General features: G+C 46.5%; 1 protein-coding gene across 1 annotated transcript in view; it reads left to right on the forward strand.

Annotated features, from left to right (window-relative positions):
- MALRD1 (MAM and LDL receptor class A domain containing 1) overlaps positions 1–22,671 on the forward strand; it is a 900,174-nt gene that overhangs the window by 402,805 nt on the left and 474,698 nt on the right. The window contains exon 18 of the mRNA XM_073677476.1: positions 870–1,291. Coding sequence (XP_073533577.1) covers positions 870–1,291 — 422 coding nt within the window. The remainder of the gene's footprint in view (positions 1–869; positions 1,292–22,671) is intronic.

A 22,671-nucleotide genomic window follows, 5' to 3' on the forward strand; every position in this document is an offset into this window, starting at 1 on the left:
GTCAGTGTTCGGGGTCCATACATGGACACTAGGTGTTCAGTACGGACACCGAACTTTACTATTCGGGTGTGTCAAGTGTTACAGACAGTCTTTCTGGATCCAGCTGTAGAAGGTGATTGCGCTTGGCTCTGCAGACACCTTCTTGATCTTTTCATCTCTGTAGTGTAGGGATATCCTTCTTCCTCTAGGACCTAGCAGTGTCCTCTACCTTCTGCTGCTAATTGCCACACCCTTGCTGGATATTTAAATACCTTCAGAGAGTCGCTGGTGATAGCTCTATTTTCCTCTGTCCAGGTTTGAAGCACTAGTAGTTGGTTAGTGTCTTCTTGGAGTTCCTTTGGAGGATAGTTAGTGTGATCTCTTTGGTGTCTTCTCAAGCTAAGTGTATTCCCTTGTCTGTTTACCTGTTCATCTTTAGTTGCAGTGGGGGCTGAGTAGTGCTCACCCAATCCCTTCCCTATCCAGGGCCTATTGCTAGGGGCAGTCAGGGATTAGGTTTCCTGCTCGGCGATAGGTGCGGAACCTATTTAGGGACGTTAAAGGAGTCAGGGTGTTGTCAGATCTGCCTAGCGGTCTCCACTCCCCCTTTCCCTAGTGTTTTGACTTCCCTCCCTCTTCCCGTCGTTATGCACTTAGTCCTCCCCTCACCTTGCGTGACATCGGGTTTGCCCATCACTAATTAGTATGTAATAAGTGTGCCATTGCGCTTAATTTAATGTATCATCTTTTCACTGCAGCCTTAGGAATAGGGTTTTCCAAGTCAGATAATGGATGGTTAATTTTGCAGTATCCTTACTATTGTATAGACACATGATAATTTATATGCAGAGTTTAGTAAAATATATGATTATTCCTATGATTCACTGCAGCTTCTGAGTTACAATGTGACTTTGAAGATAGATTATGTAACTGGATTCAAGACTCTGATGATGACTTTGATTGGACGAGACATCAAGGCCAGACGCCAACTCTTGACACAGGACCCATGAAAGACCATACCCTGGGAACAGCCAAAGGACATTACCTCTACATCGAGACCTCAGAACCTCAGCTGTACAAAAATCAAGCCATTTTACTAAGTCCTGAAATAGAAGCTACGGCTAATAATGAGAATAAAACTTGCATTTTCCGCTTCCATTACCACATGTTTGGAAGGCAAATTTACTCCTTGGCAGTCTATAAAAGGACCTTGAGGAACACCAGAGGCCAATTACTGTGGCAATCGTTTGGGAATAAAGGAAACCGATGGTTAAAAAAAATACTCTTCATAAACAGTTCTCTACCATTTCAGGTAAGAAATCAGCTAATTTATTAATATATCCTTAGCCTTTAATATTTTTAGGTACTTTACACAAAAAATTATTGCAGCAGCCTATATTTCGGGGTTACAGCAGAATATCTCCATAGCTACATGACTTTTTGTAGACCATTGAGTCAAATATATTTTCTCTAATGTACCTCTTTTCTGCAGTGGTGCAGCGCAGTGGAAAACCAGTGCGCGCAGCCATTTGGCCCCTCAGAGCTCCCAACAAGCTGGACAATGAAAAGGTCTGACTGACTGACCAATAAAGGGACCAACCAGCAACCACAAAACCATATTAAATTTCTTTATGTACAGTATATGCCCTATGCCAATTATTGGATTTTGTACTACCTAGTATGCGATATTGGATATCGGTTCTGTATACTAAATTGGCTATAATTGATTGACTATCCTTCTGGATTAACGCTTCGATCTTGGGCTGTTTGGCCCTCATTTGCCTGGTAACCCAACTTTTTTCTGACCATGATTTTAGATTCTGCACGGACTTGTGATTCTTTAGTTCTGACTCTGGCTGGTTTCACTACTCTTTTTCAACTCTCCCCACTAGTCGTCAACTACTCCACAGATACAACCTGGGAGCCCCTTCAACAAAGTCTAGGTCACTATATAAAGGCTAAAGAGTGAAAACCAGGGAGCTCCTTAGAAACTGCTAAACACAAAGACCAGGGCTAAGTTCTGCTGTTTAATCCTGTTTTGAGCTTACGGTACCTTTACATTAGTACTAGATCTTTTAGGTTACTGGACGTCAGAGTCCCATAAAGTTTTCATTTTTTTACTCAAAGAATCGGACTGAGGTTTTTTGTGTTTCTGCCAAACTTGAAATTTCTTGCTGTATGTGATTAGACAGAAGGTAGAAGGTGATGGCAAGTATATCAAAAGTGAGTAAATCGCAAGGGGCAACAGCTGGGAAGTAAGAGGAGGGGGAAGGTAGATGCCTACAAATAAAATTGGACCTTGCAAAGAAATGAGTGGAAAGGAGACAAAAAAATATCAGGGTGATAGATTTAGGTTTTACGTTTACAACAACCAATATAGGTAAAGCTGTCAATCATATTGTGGTAGATGAAAATAAGACTCACGTTTTCTCTATGAGTCCTGGCAGTATTTATAGAGCTTTTTATATAAAAGCACCTGAAAGAGCCACATTCATTTTTTCCCCCAGAAGATATGGGAATTTATACTTGAATAACCACGTCCCTTTTTCAACACCTTCATGTCCCATCCATGTCCCTTTCCCAACCAATAAATGTGTCTCTGGATGATGGAGCTTGACTTCATGGCAAAAAAAAACTTCAGGAGGAGCTCAACTTTTCTAGAGACATTAGCGAGGTCCAGAAGATTTTCCAACTCCCCCAGAACCTTGGGATGTCCCTACTTTTTACAGAACCCATCTAGACATTTTGAGAGTTGACAAGTGGCTACTCTGAACAACAATGCAACAACTCTATAGTTGGGTGTTGCTGGTTTTGCTCATGCTGAATTCATAGTTCAAGGGTCAATCGTTAACTTCCAGAGTAGCTTCTTCCATCTGGAGGAGAGCCATCTTCCATATTTTTCCAAGGAGGAATTGCCTTACATCTAGTGCTGGCCTTGAAATGTGTAGCCACTCAGGACACAATGCTTGTCCTCACTAAATAGGGCGACACTTACATTGATGACCTGGGCATCCGATATGTACACCTCTCATTCCCCCTCAAAAGCTAAAATGAATTCTGCTTACTTCTCCCTTATTTTAGTGGATCGCCGTGCTGTATGAAGTGGTTTTAATTGATTTTATTATAAAGCCATGTATTCTAATAATTACAAGGACATATTACTTGAGATAAAACCCAGCCACCCATAAGAATATATTTCCTCATGTGATTCAGTAAGTACGACCATGAAACACAAGGATCACTAAGTATGTGCAAATCTAGACTCGAGCGGAATAGTTATGAACTAAACTGAACTTTCTTTGAACTGATCTTCATTTGGAATAACAAGAATCAGAGTAAAGATGAAAAATAATCCTAGCTACAAAAGCATTTTACAGTAGAATTTATTCTGCAAAGTAAGGCTCGGGGAAATGAATGGAGCCAGAAACCACACAGACTATTGTTAGGAGCTTTTTTTGGTTTATAGAATTATAAACTTGTACCTTAGTGTGTTCATTTGTGCATTGTGGCGCTTGGGGCAATCAAGACCGAGCTCAGTTTTAGTTCTTAGTTCTTTTAATGCAATGACTGGCACAAAAATATATTTTATTTATGGATACTCTGTCCAAAGAAGAGTGTCTTGTTGCCCCTTTCCTCCCAGCATCCATCACATTCAGCATATGCCCAGTTTGCTAATCGCTTGCTACACCCCTTACATCCCCAGAAACTTACATTTTCCCACTCACCACCATGAACTGATAGAAAAAAAATACTTTAGGGCATGTTTTTCTAAACCCTGCCCATTTTGCAGCCTAGTTCATAGATTTGTTCCCGCAAGATTGTAGCTGTTGGCAATTATGCATCCCTAATATCAAAACCAATACTAGGGACATGCCATTTGGAATTGTTTGGATGGAGGCAACAAAGTAGTATAAGGACTTTGGCTAATGCTTTAGCTGTGGTGCATTTAGTTTACAGCTTCATGGTGATTTGAGGTCATGCCATGGTTGCACTATAAGGGCTTGTTCACACCACCATATTAATTGGATGAGTGCTATCCTATTTTTTTTATCGGATAGCACTCTGACCAATGATATTTAATGGGGCAGTGCTGATCTACGTTTTTTTCTCATACTGATTCGACATAGGTCAAAAATGCTGCATGCTGTAAATTGACGAGCAAAACGGACAAGATTCACCCATCCAAATCTATGGGGGTTGGGAAATCCTTGGAAATTCGAGTGCATTCTGACATCCACGGACTAACAGAACAACATTTCTCCATCTTCCCCTCAACTGTGCTATGTTTCTCAGATCCGAGAAAATCGGATCACATTACGCTGACACTCTGATAAAACTCTGATCTGAGTTTGATCAGAGTGCCATTTGCATAATCAGCCTATTTCTTTTGGAGGAAAAAATCTACAGCTGTGCAACCCTAGCCTAATCCTGAGTTTGAAATACATTTATGAGAGCTGTAAAAAAACATTTTCCATAGTGGAAAACGTAAAATTGTTGCCTGACGGTCTTGCTTAGCCTCAATTTTACTTCAACCTTATACATCCATCCTTGAAAGTGTCTGGGCAATGTATTCTGTATGTTATAGTGCAAAAATATGTACATTTTTTTCTTTTTCTTGTACGACCTAGTTTATTACACTTACAAGTCCTTTTATCTTTTTGATAACACTGTGTGGACGCAATGACAAACACAAGAGAGTGGTAATGATCTTATGATCTATGTTCTAGCAAGTGAGGTTAGCGTAGGTGTAAAGGCCTCAATACACATTAGCTAGATGTTCACCAACACCTATCTTCCCTGACTCCTCCATACCTGGGAATGCTTGGTTTGGCCAAGAGTGCCTGTGTTCTCTATAAGAGAGACTCTTATAGTGACTTATCTCTATGCAAAAAAGAAGGATCGACTGTTGGAAATGCTGGAAAAACAGGCATTCCTCACATGTATTAAAGCTGTCAAACATTTGCAAATCATGTTCACAGAGCGATGAAAACTTAACGGCAGAGCACGCTGAAGATAATAGGTGCACGCCTGAGCATGCTCGTAAATCTCGAGCAACGGGCATGCTCAATCATCACTAGTGTTATCACATAAACAATATTTATTCCCTTTCCACAGGATTGATGATAAATATATGATCATGGGCAGGGGTGGATTAAGAGTAGCAAGGGCCCCGGGCAGTTTAGAAGGCGCAGGCCCCCTCCCCACACACACCTGATGTATCACGTGACATGTCACATGATCCCCTGTGATAGATCATGTGATAATTCACATGAAATTAATTTGGCACAATATTAATTATAATAATTTTTTTAGGCTGTGTGCCCACTATGCGTTTTTTAAGCGTTTCCGCAGCGGCAGAAACGCTTAAAAAATGCTTGGTAGAAGGTCTGCCATGTTCCCCAATGATAATCCGCATGTGCTGTGCACATGCTTTGGAAATTTCCACTGCGGATTATCATTGCGGAAAAATTTGCAGCACTACCAATTATTTTGCGGAAGCGCGGCGCTTTCGCCGCCATTGACTTGCATTGGAACACATGGAATCTGCATCTGTACATGCAGAATCCATGCGTTTCAATGTGCGAATGGTACCCGGGTTTGGAGAAGAGGAGACTCTCCTCCGGACCCGGGTACCATAGAACCTGTAAAAAAAGAATAAAATAAAAAATAAATATTATACTTACCTTCTGATGGCCTCCGGTGTCTTTATCCGATGCGTCCTGGCTTGCCGGCAGCTCGTGATGGTCTAAAAAGGACCTGCCGTGATGTCATTTGGTCATGTGACGGGTCACGCGACCGCTGACGTCAGAAGGCCATCAGAAGGTAATTATATGTATATTTTTTACCATTCTTTTACGGTCACACTATATAAATCCATGCCGGTTGCATGGATTTATATGTGTGACGCTCACAGCCCTCACCCTGGGAAGTGGGGTTACTCGGAGCCGGGTCAGATGTTTGGTGGGTTGTAGCCGTGGCCTGGACCCGTTCCGTGCCCAGGGCTGTCACATTAAAATGGTGTAATGGGCTTTCAGGGTTGGTGTTCATCAAGTGGTGGTATAGACTACGCCACCTGTGGTGTCTGGTGATGGCCACCAGCTCTGCGGCAGTCCTCTGAGGCGGGATGTAGTGGCAGCAGAAGATGCAACTACTCCCCACAGGCGGAGCAGGGCCTCAGGGCAGAGAGGACAAGAGAGATGGGAGTTGTAGTGGAGGATGTGGTGCGGTGCCGCGTTGCAATAAGGAACCGGAGGCCATAGGGTTAGTCTTCCAAGCTTTACTCACGGTAGAATGCACAGGTGCAAGGCTTCTCCCTGCTCCTCACGGCGCGCTGCGGCCGCCAGGACCGGGGGTCGACCACCTCCGAGTAATTCAGATGCTTTGACCAGAGCCCCGCACCAGAGTGTTCCTAGACTTTTCCCACTAGGTCCTCTCCTGTCCGTGTGTAGTACTTGTACTAAGGCCGGGTCTCCCTCTGGACTATGCACAGAACAAGGGTACGGGTGGCGACTCCGCTCCGTCACCCGGTGGGATCCACTGAGCCTCCGGGCTTCTCCGACTGAGACATAGAGTAACAAAGTCAGATATCGGGGGCCGGTACCCCTCTTGCAGCAGGAATCCCTCTGACTAGGCCAGAGTAGTGAGGACAGGTGGCGTATACCACTCCGTCTGCATCCCCCTGGGATTCTTTTGCAGTGGAGCTAGTCTCTTCTGCTCCAGGCCTTCTTGGGTAGGGACCTTGACCGGGTAGAGACAACCGTTAACTCTTGCCCGCTCCTCGACTCAAGGCCAGAGTACGAGGACCGTGTCCCCATCATCTGCAGGTTCACACAGAAAGCCACGTTCAGTGATGAAGATCACAATCAAAAGACCATAAGCCCAAGATGGCTGTTTATTAAATATGAATTATTAAGTGTAATCTAAATGTGCGTCCTCCACCCTCACCCACTACATGGTTCCCCCCTATCTTTTGGTTCCCCCATCTCCTCTATCCCGACTGGGGCAGCACCCTGGTGCATATAAGCCCCCTTCAGGTGGGAGAGGTGTAGTGTTGGATGCAGAGGTGGGGTCCTGTCAGCCGCACCATCCTTACCTCGAAGGGGAGATACCACACCTCATCAAAGAGGTGCAGTACCCCTGTGGCGGTCGAACCCTCAGGGGCGCCACATATATAGTGTGACCAAGTTGTCAGGCACTTTCCAAGTGATGCTAAAATCGCTTGGAAAGCGCTTGTCAACCCGCATGCGGAAATGCATGTGAAGAACGCTTCACATCCGCAAGTCCCTGGCAGGAAAAACGCATGTACAATCCGCATGTACAATCCGCATGCGTTTTTTCTGCCAGGGAGATGCAGAAACGCTCAAAAAAAATCCGGAGCATTTCTGCATCGTGGGCACATAGCCTTACATTAATTGTATGTCTATACACAGGAGGAGGCCGCACGTAGCCATCTATACACAGCAGGAGGCCGCACGTAGCCATCTATGCACAGCAGGAGGCCGCACATAGCCATCTATACACAGCATGAGGCCACACATAGCCATCTATACACAGCAGGAGGCCGCACGTAGCCATCTATACACAGCGGGAGGCCGCAGGTAGCCATCTATACACAGCAGGAGGCCGCACATAGCCATCTATACACAGCAGGAGGCCGGACGTAGCCATCTCTACACAGCGGGAGGCCGCACGTAGCCATCTATACACAGCGGGAGGCCGCACAGAGCCATCTATACACAGCAGGAGGCCACACGTAGCCATCTATACACAGCAGGAGGCCGCACGTAGCCATCTATACACAGCGGGAGGCCGCACGGTGCCATCTATACGCAGCAGGAGGCCGCACGGTGCCATCTATACGCAGCGGGAGGCCACACGTAGCCATCTATACACAGCGGGAGGCCGCACGGAGCCATTATACACAGCGGGAGGCCGCACGGCGCCATCTATACACAGCGGGAGGCCGCATGGCGCCATCTATACACAGCGGGAGGTCGCACGTAGCCATCTATACACAGCAGGAGGTCGCACGTAGCCATCTATACACAGCAGGAGGCCGCACGGCGCCATCTATACACAGCGGGAGGCCGCACGGCGCCATCTATACACAGCAGGAGGCCACACGGCGCCATCTATACACAGCGGGAGGCCACACGGCGCCATCTATACACAGCAGGAGGCCGCACGTAGCCATCTTTACACAGCGGGAGGCCGCATGGTGCCATCTATGCACAGCGGGAGACCGCATGGCGCCATCTATACACAGCGGGAGGCCGCACGGCGCCATCTATACACAGCGGGAGGCCGCACGGCGCCATCTATACACAGCAGGAGGCTGCACCGCACCATCTATACACAGCGGGAGGCCGCACGGCGTCACCTATACACAGCGGGAGGCCGCACGGTGCTATCTATACACAGCAGGGGGCCGCACGGTGCCATCTATACACAGCAGGAGGCCGCACGATGCCATCTATACACAGCGGGAGGCCGCACAATGCCATCTATACACAGCGGGAGGCCACACGGCGCCATCTATACACCGCAGAGGGCCGCGCGGCGCCATCTATACACAGCGGGAGGCCACACTGCGCCATCTAAACACAGCGGGAGGCCGCACGGCGCCCCACCCCAGAAACAGCCTGAGGCTGCACGGCGCCATCTATACTCAGCAAGAGGCCACACGCAGTCATGCACGCAGTCACGCACGCAGTCACGCACACACACAAACATATACAGACATATACATACACGCATAAACACATTTGAAACACAAAAAAACATATAAACAGACATCATACAATGATATCTGCCTGCACACACACACACATACATACACAAACACTCACACTCACTCACACCACACACACAGACACACACACACTCACCGTCCCCCGGCTTGGCTCCAGTCCTCCTGCTCTTTTCCGGTGCAGCACTGCAGGCCGGGTGCGCACTGCGTGACGTTACAGCTAGGAGACATGGCCGTGCACAGAGCCGTGTCTCCTAGCAGTGACGCGGCCGGGCCAGCAGAGGAAGTTAACTGTTCCAGTGCTGGCCCGGCCGAAGAAGAAGCAGCGACAGTGCGCCGCTGCTGGGGCAGCGGTCCGGGGGCCCCCCCGCCACTGTCTGCCGGTATGTGCCGTGGCGCCGCACATATAATGAGGGCAATCTGGCCATAGACACCACAGAGCCCCGAGCCCCCTGGAGGTTCGTGGCCCCGGGTGGTAGCCCAGATTGCCCTCATTATAATCCGCCTATGATCACGGGGATTTAGCTGTCTAGATCATTACTCTTCCCAAAAACTGAGCTGCCAAAAATTCTTTGTATAAATGGAGTCATATTGAGCAAGTGTGACCACCACTACTGTTGACAGTGAATGGAGCAGTGGTTGCACATGCTCATTACTGCTCCAGAATCTCAGATTGTGTTCAGCCTGGTGGAGAAAACTGAGAGAATTAAAGCACATTCCCCAATATGTAGAATCATTAGCAATTTGAGGTCCGGCCATTTAACTTAACTTAAAAACTTGCTTTAGTATTGAGCTAGAAACTGTAGAAGCCTTGAGCCCTCCCCCATTAGAAGTCAAAAATCATTGGGGCTGAATGTATTTTCTTTGGAGTTGAGACCACTGTGAGGGGTGTAGTATATGGTAAGTCTCATTGTTGCTAAATATTTCACCTTCTTCGGAGTTGAGACCACTGTGAGGAGTGTCGTATATGGTAGCTCTCATTGGGGCTGAATGTTTCACCTTCTTCACGGTTCAGATGACTGTGAGGAGTGTCACATATGGTTGCTCTCATTGGGACTGAATATTTCACTTTCTTTGGAGTTGAGACGACTGTGAGCAGTGTCATATATGATAGCTCTCATTGGGGCTGAATGTTTCTCCTTCTACAGGGTTGAGATGATTGTGAGGAATGTCGTATATGGTAGCTCTCATTGGGGCTGAATGTTTCACCTTCTTTGGGGTTGAGAAAACTGTGAGGAGTGTCATATATGGTAGCTCTCATTGAGGCTGAATGTTTCATCTCCTCGGGGTTGAGAGAACAGTGAGGAGTGTCATATATGGTAGCTCTCATTGGGGCTGAATGTTTCACCTTCTTCGGGGTTGAGACAACTGTAAGGAGTTTCATATATGGTAGCTCTCGTTGGGGCTGAATGTTTCACCTTGTTTGGGGTTGAGACAATTATGAGGAGTGTCATATATGGTAGCTCTCATTGAGGTTGAATGTTTCACCTTCTTTGGGGTTGATACAACTGTGAGAAGCGTCATATATGGTAGCTCTATTATTTACATCAAAAACGATGTATCCTGCGAAGGAGGCTGCTTACCCAACCACCAGATATGAACAAAGCCTTAACCAAACCTAGAAATGTCTCAGTTGCCTGTATTTAGGCATCTTTTTGTCTTGATATTCAATGAACACTCCTGGAAAAATTGCTTCACTATGTGCAGGGTGAAACATAAGTCAGAGAGTCTGTGTCATGCTACTGACGCGCCCCCAGGGCCGTGGGGCTGCGTCTTCTCTGTCCCCTGGTCCCTCTATGGCCACCTTCTTGGTGAGACATATGTGGCTTGTGGCTGGAGTACCTGAAATACTGCAGCCTCCGGTTTCCCAGTTGAGGCTTAAAGAACTCCTCTAGTTTAGGGACTGGTCCCCTCTGTGCGACCTGACACCTCCACCTCCTGGTAGATTCGGGCATACGGGTGGCCTCCAGCACTACCCATACCCCTGGGATCCGTTCCACATTCCTGGAGCCTTTTTCCTGCTCCTCTCTCTCTCCAGTCTTGGGCCTCTCTGGCTAGTCCCTCCTCCAGAGCAGAGCTCCTACAGAGCTCCTGCTCCCTCTACTTCTCCTCTCAGACTATCCACCTCTGACTGAACTCTCTCTAGAATGTTCCACCCTCTTTTTATATCACTTCTTCAAATGGTCCCCTGATTTACTTCCTCCACCCACACCCACTACATGGTTCCCCCTACTTTGGTTCCCCCCACTCCAGCCAGGGACAGGGCTCAGCAGGGAAGCGATGCATCTTGCCCCTCCTGCTGGTCTGGAGTAGTGTAGTGTTAGATGCAAGTGTTAGGGTCCCGAGCAGTACTCCTTCCTTACCTGAGAGTGAGATACCACACCTCTGGGTGAGATGCAGTACCTCTGTGGCGACTGAACCTGCAGGGGCACCACACTACACCCCACTGGCCCTGCACTGAGCATAAAGGAATGTACCAGTTTTCCTGGAGGTTTACTTTGATATATTTGTATTTTTTGTTATCATGCTCATCCTTAATTTCTGTTTGCAGAGACCACTTAATATATGAACCAAACCTCTAGTATTGATTCTGTCGTGCATCTTCTTTGTTTATAGCAATGTTAAGGTATGAAAAGGTTCTAGATTCTGTGCGATTGATCTTTTTGTGAGTTATGCTTTGGTTCTCAGAACGCATCTTAAGAGAAAATCAAACATTTTAGGGGTCACAGGGAAAAATTAAAATAAAATTTCCCAATTGTGCACTATGTAACGTAATTTCTCTGTAACTGTCCTTGAAGGCAAAAGATTAGTTTTATGCATCATAGGGAGATTAATCTTGATATTTAACTTCTATAAAGATGAATGTATAGCCATTTATAGACCACTAACAATTGCTATATATCAGAAAGTAACTTTATTTTCAAGTCCAGGTGTAAACACTTCTTCATTGCTAGGCAGAGGTTCTTGTGGCCCAAGAGAGAAAGCAATTTTAAGGGACCACCCTACTAGTGTTGAGCCACCCCCGTAGTGTTCGAGTTCGGTTCGGTTCGTCGAACACTCGTGTGTTCGCCGAACTGTTCGCCGAACTGTTCGTCGAACTGTTCGTCGAACACCTTCGAACACCGTTAAAACCAATGGCAGGCAAACAAAAACACATAGAAACACATAGAAAACACCTTCAAAGGTGTCCAAAAGCTGACAAACTGCTCAGAAGACACAACTAACACATGGAAAAGTGACAAGTACATATAGTCATGCGAAAAGAAAAGAGGTGGAGGAGTAAAAGGAGGGGGAGACACAGATATAGGCATGTCATGCCCTTCTAAAATCCAAAAAGTGAGAAGCCGACACAGCAAGTCCGTTCCTGCCTGTGCCACCTCTGTGTCGCCGGGTTTGTGCCAGAGCCGCGGTGGACCCTGACGGCCAGCCCCCCTATCCCAATACTGGTGCCTGTCCGCCGGTGGGTCGAGGCCCCCACGGTGGGGGGGGGGAGTAACATCTGCAGAAGAAAGACCATCTTCCAGCCAAACTAAGATGTCGACTTCTTTTCGTGGACAATGTGATACGATCCCATTCTTACGGACACGCCCATCGCTACAAATTCTAGATGAGGCACAAAAACAGCAGGTGCTTCAACGGATATCAAGTGCTCCTTCAAGTGGGCTCTCCATCACCTCAATTTCAACATCACAAATACTCCAGTCCTCAGAGGTGTCAACCCAATCGCACTTGCTTCCTCACAGCTCCCAAGTCTCCAGCTGCCCGTCTGAGTATGGGGTAACACAGATGGCTGAGTCTGCCCAGCTGTTTACTCATACTATAGCCTGGGGTCTGCTCCAGAGCTTCTGTTAATCCAGATGAGGAAATGATCTGATCCGATGCCCAGAATCTTTATAAGTTGGATCCAGGACCAGATGAAGAAGATTCTGAGCATAATGTAGACCCTTGTTCCCAAACTGTAACTCCTGTTGGTGGAGACAATGATGAAGACGATGATGAGACTCAAATACCTGATTGGAGCGACAACTTGACTTTTCGGTCAGGGCAGGAAGAGGTTGGCTCTGAGGGCGACGGGTGTGATAACACACAGAGTGATGATGACGAGGTTGGAGATCCCACTTACTGTCAACCCACAGTCAGACAGTCGATGAGGTCAGCAGAGGAGGTGGAGGAGGATGTGACTAGCCCTGGGGATGGGGATGACTCGGTACCCGGGCATTTGCCTGGCCTTGGGGATGTCGCGGTGGTCGGCTCCCTGGCCCGTACCCTGGGGTCTCTCTTTAAAAGGGTGGATAATTGTTAATTTTATAAGAGTTCATGATGCCACCTGTGGTATCTGGTGACAAGCACCAGCGCTGCAGCAGTCCACTGAGGCCGGTGATAAGGCAGCTCGATGGTATAGCTCCCCACAGGTGGAGCTAGGTCTCAGGGCAGCGTATGCAGGGGGAATGCAGGACAGGCGAGACCCAGCTGGGTCAGAGCAAGAACGGGAACGGACACGGTAGTCACTTCAGTACCTTTTACTGGTGGAAATTCAGGCACATCCCGGAGCACTGTAGGTTGAAGGGTGCATATCAGGATCCTCCCCAATGAGCGGGTGTAGGGCCTCCTGTTTCTTGCCTCTGCGTAGTAAGTTTCTGACCTGCCTGGAGCTAGGCCTAACTTTGTCTCTGTCCTGCGCTGGCTGACCTTGTGGTAGGGCCTTCTCTTGGAGTTCACGCTCCCAGTATGCGGGGCCTAAGCGTCTCCTGGCTCTGTTACATATCAGCACCTTAGCGATCCTGGGACTTGTAGTTCTCCAGGGATTCCGGTTATGCCTTACTGGGTCATAGAGATACCGGTAAGCTCGGATCCTGTGTCCGGTAAATGCTTCGAGGTGAGCTGGTTAAGCTCCTCTGCCCCTTATGTACTAACTCGCCACTCGCCTTCGGCCTACTCGGGCCCTCACTAGGCTATACACACTAACGGCAGCTTGCCGCGCTTCACTGATCTTACGGCACCGGCACACCTTAAGCTCTATCTGGGCTCCCTGAATCTAGCAAGCAGGAGCCTCGTGCTCCACTGCTGAACTATTAACTGCGTTCTCTAGACTAGACTGAGCTCCACTGCAGACTGACCTCTCTTAGGCTTCTCTACTGCAGGAACTCTTCAGAGGAACTGAACTGCCTAGCTCCACCTTCCCTATTTATATCCCTAACGGGCTCCCTCTGCTGGTCTGAGGTGGAAGGTGGAGATGTGTGAATGTTTATGGGGGCCTCTTGTGAAGGATTCCATCAATGCACTCTTGTAGGATCTGTGATACCAAGCGCAGCGGGGCATCACAGATGCTATTGACGACGAGGTTAGGTTGCGCCTTCCTGAACAGAGACGGAGTACTGGAAGCACGTCAACAACTGCATCCTCAACCACAACTCTGCCTCTGACCACAAGTCGTAGTGGCTCTTCAGGTCACATGGGCTCTAAGCCTTGCATAGCCTGGGCATTTATTCAGATCGATAAGGATGACCCAACTCGTGTTATCTGTAATATTTGTCAGCAAAAGCTAAGTAGAGGCCAAAAAATACATAGTTTGAGTACTTCATGGATGTACCCTCACATGGATATGAAGCATAAGTTGCAGTGGGAAGCTCACTGTGCTACAATGCGGCCTAGCCGGCTGGGCCAACCACCGTCTTCCCCATCTTGTGCATCCGCAGCCTCTTCATCCTCTGTGACTGGGGGGACAGCAGTCACACATGTTTTTGGACGCAGACCTGCCACCTCTTTACCCGCAACAGCCAGTGTGATTGGCAGGTCGTCAGTTCATTGGGAAGTGGAAACACCTGCTAGTGTTGAGCGCTCTCCGACATCGAGAGCACCACCTTTGGATCAAGGCAACCTAACATGTCCGCCTGCATCTTCCTCACAGACCGGCAGTTGCCGGGGACACCCTACTCAACACCGTCTAAGCACAACAGCCAGCCCTCGGTCCCTCAGATGTGGAAAAGTAAAAGACCATTTCCTCCTAGCCATGAGAAAGCTAAGAGGTTGAATTTCACCATCTGCAAGCTGTTGGCTACAGAAATGCTGCCTTTCCACCTGGAGGACACAGAGGATTTTCAAGACCTTATGTCCGTCACAGTGCCCCAGTACCAGATGCCCAGTCGGCACTACTTCTCAAAGAAAGGTGTGCCTGCGCTCCACTAGCATGTCGCACACAACATCACCGCTTCTTTGAGAAACTCTGTGTGTGACAGGGTGCACTTCACCACAGACACTTGGACGAGAAGGCATGGACAGGGGCGTTACATGTCGCTGACTGGGCACTGGGTAACTATGGTGACAGCAGGACAAGGGGCTGCTGTCCAAGTCTTACCGTCCCCACGAGTTGTGTGTTAATCCTCTTTATCTCGAACTTCCTCCACTGCTTCTGCCTCCTCAACCTCCTCTCGGTCCTCCACCTGCACCCAAAGCCTGTCTGGTAATGCCACCTGCTTTCTAACTGCGCAGAAGGAATCCTGCACACCTCCTTACTATGCTGGCAGCAGGGCTCAACGCATCAGTGTTTACTTTGAAATGTCTGGGAAATGTGAGTCACACAGCTGAGGAGTTTTGGTCAGCTCTGGAGACCCAGTTTCATGAAAGGTTGTCTCCACTGGACCTGCAACCAGGGAAGGCCATGTGCGACAATGCTGCAAACCTGGGTGCGGCACTTCGCCGGGGCAATGTCACACACGTGCCTTGTATGGCTCACGTGTTGAACCTGGTTGTCCAGCAATTTTTAGCCCACTATCCCGGACTAGATGGCCTTCTGCAGAGTGCACGGTCGCTGTGTGCTCACTTCCGCCGTTCGCATCCCGCAGTTCAACGACTTACATCTCTACAGAAGTCGTTGGGCCTGCCAGTTCACCGGCTGAAATGCGATGTGCCGACACGGTGGAATTCAACTCTGCACATGTTGCAGCGACTCTTGCAGCACTGACAAGCCCTGGTGCAATACGTTCTGACGTATAGCCTGGGCCAACGAGATCCAGAGGTGGGGCAAATCACGCTGGAGGAGTGGTCTCAGATCAGGGACCTATGCACCCTTCTGCACAGTCTTGAAATGGCGACGAAGATGTTTAGTGCTGACGATGCCATTATCAGCATGACTATTACGGTGATTTACATGCTGGAGCACATGTTAAACAGAATTCGGAGTCAGGTGGTGGGACAAGAGGAGGTGGAGGAAGTAGAGGAGGAGTCGTATGCGGAAGGGATAACATCTCCAAGGTCCAGACGGTTGGCAGCACCAAGGCGGCAGGCATGGGAGGGTGGGGGAGAGGGATTAACCAGGGCGCATGGTAGCAGCCAAACTGTTGAGGAAGGTGCAGGAGCCGAGGAAGAAGTGGAGGACGAACTGGCAATGGGCATGGAAGACTCATCAGATGAGGGAGACCTTGATCACATTTCTGTTGTGCGAGGTTGGAGGGAGAGGGCAGAGGAAGGAAGCATGATTCTTACCTCGCTACCAACACAACAAGGACTTGGTCCTTCTGGATGCGCAAGACACATGAGTGCCTTCTTGCTGCACTACCTGCAACATGACCCCCGGATTGTCAGAATTCGAAGTAATCCCGACTACTGGGTTGCCACACTCTTAGATCCCCGGTACAAAAGTATATTTGCCGAAATAATTCCTGCCATAAAAAGGTATTGACGAATGCAGGAGTATCTGTTGCAGAATCTTACATGTGCTTTTCCACAAAACACCAGTGGTGCACGTAGTGAATCTCACAGTTCTAACTTGCCAACGGTGGGACTGTCGAGTCTTCATCACTCAAACAGTAACAGTAACACAGTATCTGCTGGTAACAGCAATTTTGTGGAATCGTTTCACCACTTTTTTAGACCATCCTTTGCAAGGCCACAGGAGACAAGAAGTCTGACACATAGTCAATGCCTAGAGAGGATGGTACAGGAGAATCTCCAAGTGAACATCGAAGCCATGACTGTGTCACTGGACCCTTGCTCATTTTGGTATTCCAATCTTGAAAAATCGCCGGAGCTCGCCACTCACGCCTTGGAGATCTTATCATGCCATGCAGCCAGCGTTCTCTCTGAACGTGTGTTCAGCGCTGCTGGTGGTGTGCTGACAGATAAGCGCACGTGGCTGTCCACTGAGAATGTAGACAGACTCACGTTCATAAAGATGATCAAATCATGGATTCGCAAGGACATTTCTACCCCTGTGTCATCCTTGGGAGACTAAAAGCTTGGGGATTTGGTAAAATCACCTCACCAACCGTTTTAAGCAACAGTGGGGCAATTGATGCCACTTAACCCTAGAACGCATGACCATAAAAATCTACACTTTCACATGCCTGGGGCCCTTTAGGCCCGTGTGCAAATAACATGGAATAACTCAAACTCAAATGACAAACAACTATATACATGAAGAATACCTAGAGTTTCAAAATTCTAACTAAAGCAATCTTGCAGAAAATAGAAAACAATTAACTGGGCGGGCCTGCAAGGCCACAGGTATGCGTTCTAGGGTAAAGTGGTGTCTGTGCCACAATTTTGGGAGTCCCCTTGCTGTGTCTTACGTGACGTTGGCATCGTCAATTCCAGGTGGGTTGGGTCGCACCCCCCCCTTTTAACTGTAAGAAACTACATACACTATGGCTTGGGGTAACACAGATGGTTGAGTCTGAAGAGCTGTTTACTCAGAGGTCTGCTCCAAATCTTCAGTGTCTGCTAGTCAGCGTAGAATTTTTAACTGCATCTAGCCTAGGCAATACTTTGGGCGTAGTAGCCCTGCTGCGAAACAAGCTGCACCGCCTGTGTATCTAATAAGAATTTTTAAATTAATCTAGCCTAGGCAGACTGTGGGGACCCCCAACCAAACCCAGATGCTCAGCCCCCCTACCGCCCCCCTTTCATGGACAACCCAATAATGTAACTCTTACAACTGGATGGGTGAGGATCGGTCACAGCTTTATTAACTCTTTATACTCATTCCATTAGAAAGGCATTTTATTTCTAAAATAATTCAGCTTGTTGCAGCATGCCCTGGGTCCCCACTCCGGCAAGTTGGCCAACAAGTGTAACTCTCCAACATGTCCTTTCTATTTCCAGGCCACGGAGGATCCAGCGTACTCGTATGCAGGTCTCTGACCCCCACCCATCACTCTTAACGCTTGTTCCACTCCGTCCTGGAGTCCTGACAGGAATATGTCCAGTCCAATATCTATTAAGTGAACACCGTCGGGCCATATGAGGCCTGCTTTATCTCCTTCCAGTTGTCGGTGTCGTATCACTACACCGCCTCTGTCTCTTCTAAATTTTGCCATCCGAATATTTATTACCCGCCTTGTCCATTCGATGGCCGTGATGTCTCGCGCACCTTGCCATACCGCTATCGGCACAATCTCTGACCATACTATAGCTAATTTTGTGAAAAATTCTCTGAAGCGCTCAGTGTCTAGTTTCATTATTGCCATTAGTTATGCGCTCTTGTGATGACCTAGGTTGTTTCCCCCGGTCTGTATAACTAAGATGACCGGACCTCTTGCCTCTCTCCCTACCTTGATTACCTCCATTAGTACCTGTGGCCATAGCAGGCCTCTAATACCTCTCCAGTTGAAATATGTGTTATGAAACTCTAATTTCCTCCCGCCTGGGCGGACTTTCGCCCTTTTTTGTGCCCAATATATATACGAGTGGCCTATCACTCACACTGTTGGCTTAGCGTCACCTGTAAAAGAAACAAACCACGTTAGGATAACAAGTCCGGTCTTATGTATCTCGCCAAACACGTGGATCGCCATCTCCCTATCCTCTGAACTTCCGTTTCTGACAGTCCTGCTCTTGCTGCTTCCGTGGCCGCACCTATGCGGAATGAGTGTGTCCCGTAATCTTTGGGGTGGTTCCCTGCCGATGTTATGCATTTATTAAATATAGCTTGGAACAGGTATCTTGATAATGGCGTTCCATCAATGTGTGATACGAAGAAATTACTTTGTGATCTGATGGTTAGATATGTTTTTACTATTGTTACCCGACTCAGTGTACCGTTTGTGGGTTGTAGAAGTACCCAAGTACCCCTGCCCGCTGGAACCGTTTTCGATTGGCGTATGCGTACACGTATTGCATTATTGGCTATGACTACTTCCTGGTGTAATAAGCGTCCGCTGGTGGTAATTTTGGATTGCGGGACTAATTCGCTTATACATAGCGCCCCGAAGAAGGCGATCACAAATGCAGTAGACATTAGTGTTGCTTCAAATTGTGAGTGTCATGTTAATGGTGTTAGGGATAAGATGTGAGAAATCAGTTTTAGTGGCACAGGGACGGGACGTCTACATTCCTGACTTGGCTGACCCCTTTTCCATCCTTTTATGGATTGTCTGATGATGAACCTTTGTCACATCTCCCCAATTCAGTAGTTGGAAGTGAAATGCTACTCCGGTCAGACACCGCTGCGCTGACGCCCCTGATATGCCCCTCATCATTAGCTGGTGGAGAAATTCTATGGTGACTTGTGATCTGGCTTGTTCACATTGGTCAACCCGTCTGCCTGCTACTAGTCGTGTCAACTCTTCCCATGCCTTACCGTATGCTTGCCACATTGACGGGGCAACTGACGCTCTGATTAATGGCATCAACTATTCGCCACTAGATCCCATAGGGAGGGTGGGCAACTGTTGCCCGATGGGTGGGCGTTGTGGAAGAGCTCTGTGAAAATCTGCCAATTGAATTGTTATAAAGCGTTAGCAGCAGCTTTATACCCCTCAGCATAGTGGCTAGCGCGGACCCATACATTGTGTTTTAGGCACAGGAATACTAGCCTGCGTAGTAGGCCTAGCACTGGGAGAGACGATGATGCCATCTTATTAATGCAGTGCGCTAGGCTGGTGTTTTGTGTTATGAAGCGTATATTTTTGTTAGCCAGGCGCGCGCCCCATATTTCTATTGCTACCACTATTGGGAAAAATTATTTTCAGGGCTAGATGCAGCTAAAAATTATTATTAATTTCAAAGCTGGTGGAGCTTGGTATAGATGGCCTAATACAATGAGTCCCACACACTGCTAGAAGCCCAAATATTTTTTCAGAGGTAGATGCAGATAAAAAATATTTTTAATTTGCAACCTGATGGAGGTCAGTATAGATGGACTAATAGAGAAAGTCCCACACACTGCTAGAAGGCCAAATATTTTTTCAGAGCTAGATGCAGATAAAAATTATATTCAATTTGCAACCTGATGGAGGTCAGTATAGATGGACTAATAGAACAAGTCCCACACACAGCTAGAAGCCCAAATATTTTTTCAGAGGTAGATGCAGATAAAAATTATATTCAATTTGCAACCTGATGGAGGTCAGTATAGATGGACTAATAGAACAAGTCCCACACACAGCTAGAAGCCCAAATATTTTTTCAGAGGTAGATGCAGATAAAAATTATTTTTAATTTGCAACCTGATGGAGGTCAGTATAGATGGACTAATAGAGAAAGTCCCACACACTGCTAGAAGGCCAAATATTTTTTCAGAGCTAGATGCAGATAAAAATTATATTCAATTTGCAACCTGATGGAGGTCAGTATAGATGGACTAATAGAACAAGTCCCACACACAGCTAGAAGCCCAAATATTTTTTCAGAGGTAGATGCAGATAAAAATTATATTCAATTTGCAACCTGATGGAGGTCAGTATAGATGGACTAATAGAACAAGTCCCACACACAGCTAGAAGCCCAAATATTTTTTCAGAGGTAGATGCAGATAAAAATTATTTTTAATTTGCAACCTGATGGAGGTCAGTATAGATGGACTAATAGAGAAAGTCCCACACACTGCTAGAAGGCCAAATATTTTTTCAGAGCTAGATGCAGATAAAAATTATATTCAATTTGCAACCTGATGGAGGTCAGTATAGATGGACTAATAGAACAAGTCCCACACACAGCTAGAAGCCCAAATATTTTTTCAGAGGTAGATGCAGATAAAAATTATTTTTAATTTGCAACCTGATGGAGGTCAGTATAGATGGACTAACAGAGAAAGTCCCACACACTGCTAGAAGGCCAAATATTTTTTCAGAGCTAGATGCAGATAAAAATTATATTCAATTTGCAACCTGATGGAGGTCAGTATAGATGGACTAATAGAACAAGTCCCACACACAGCTAGAAGCCCAACTATTTTTTCAGAGGTACTGTAGATGCAGATAAAAATTATTTTTAATTTGCAACCTGATGGAGGTCAGTATAGATGGACTAATACAACAAGTCCCACACACAGCTAGAAGCCCAATTTTTTTTCAGTGCTAGATGCAGACAAAAAATTATTTTGAATTTGCAACCTGATGGAGGTCAGTATAGATGGACTAATAGAGAAAGTCCCACACACTGCTAGAAGGCCAAATATTTTTTCAGAGGTAGATGCAGAAAAAAATATATTCAGTTTGCAACCTGATGGAGGTCTGTATAGATGGATTAATAGAACAAGTCCCACACACAGCTAGAAGCCCAATATTTTTTCAGAGGTAGATGCAGAAAAAAATATATTCAGTTTGCAACCTGATGGAGGTCAGTATAGATGGACTTATACAACAAGTCCCACACACAGCTAGAAGCCCAAATATTTTTTCAGAGGTAGATGCAGATAAAAATTATTTTTAATTTGCAACCTGATGGAGGTCAGTATAGATGGACTAATAGAGAAAGTCCCACACACTGCTAGAAGGCCAAATATTTTTTCAGAGCTAGATGCAGATAAAAATTATATTCAATTTGCAACCTGATGGAGGTCAGTATAGATGGACTAATAGAACAAGTCCCACACACAGCTAGAAGCCCAAATATTTTTTCAGAGGTAGATGCAGATAAAAATTATTTTTAATTTGCAACCTGATGGAGGTCAGTATAGATGGACTAACAGAGAAAGTCCCACACACTGCTAGAAGGCCAAATATTTTTTCAGAGCTAGATGCAGATAAAAATTATATTCAATTTGCAACCTGATGGAGGTCAGTATAGATGGACTAATAGAACAAGTCCCACACACAGCTAGAAGCCCAACTATTTTTTCAGAGGTACTGTAGATGCAGATAAAAATTATTTTTAATTTGCAACCTGATGGAGGTCACTATAGATGGACTAATACAACAAGTCCCACACACAGCTAGAAGCCCAATTTTTTTTCAGTGCTAGATGCAGACAAAAAATTATTTTGAATTTGCAACCTGATGGAGGTCAGTATAGATGGACTAATAGAGAAAGTCCCACACACTGCTAGAAGGCCAAATATTTTTTCAGAGGTAGATGCAGAAAAAAATATATTCAGTTTGCAACCTGATGGAGGTCTGTATAGATGGATTAATAGAACAAGTCCCACACACAGCTAGAAGCCCAATATTTTTTCAGAGGTAGATGCAGAAAAAAATATATTCAGTTTGCAACCTGATGGAGGTCAGTATAGATGGACTTATACAACAAGTCCCACACACAGCTAGAAGCCCAATATTTTTTCAGAGGTAGATGCAGAAAAAAATATATTCAGTTTGCAACCTGATGGAGGTCTGTATAGATGGATTAATAGAACAAGTCCCACACACAGCTAGAAGCCCAAATATTTTTTCAGAGGTAGATGCAGATAAAAATTATTTTTAATTTGCAACCTGATGGAGGTCAGTATAGATGGACTAATAGAGAAAGTCCCACACACTGCTAGAAGGCCAAATATTTTTTCAGAGCTAGATGCAGATAAAAATTATATTCAATTTGCAACCTGATGGAGGTCAGTATAGATGGACTAATAGAACAAGTCCCACACACAGCTAGAAGCCCAAATATTTTTTCAGAGGTGCTGTAGATGCAGATAAAAATTATTTTTAATTTGCAACCTGATGGAGGTCAGTATAGATGGACTAATACAACAAGTCCCACACACAGCTAGAAGCCCAATATTTTTTCAG

This window comes from Phyllobates terribilis, unplaced genomic scaffold (assembly GCF_046119375.1).
Source record: "Phyllobates terribilis strain yellow unplaced genomic scaffold, ASM4611937v1 Scaffold_4__5_contigs__length_816908805, whole genome shotgun sequence".
Classification (NCBI taxonomy): Eukaryota; Metazoa; Chordata; class Amphibia; order Anura; family Dendrobatidae; genus Phyllobates; species Phyllobates terribilis.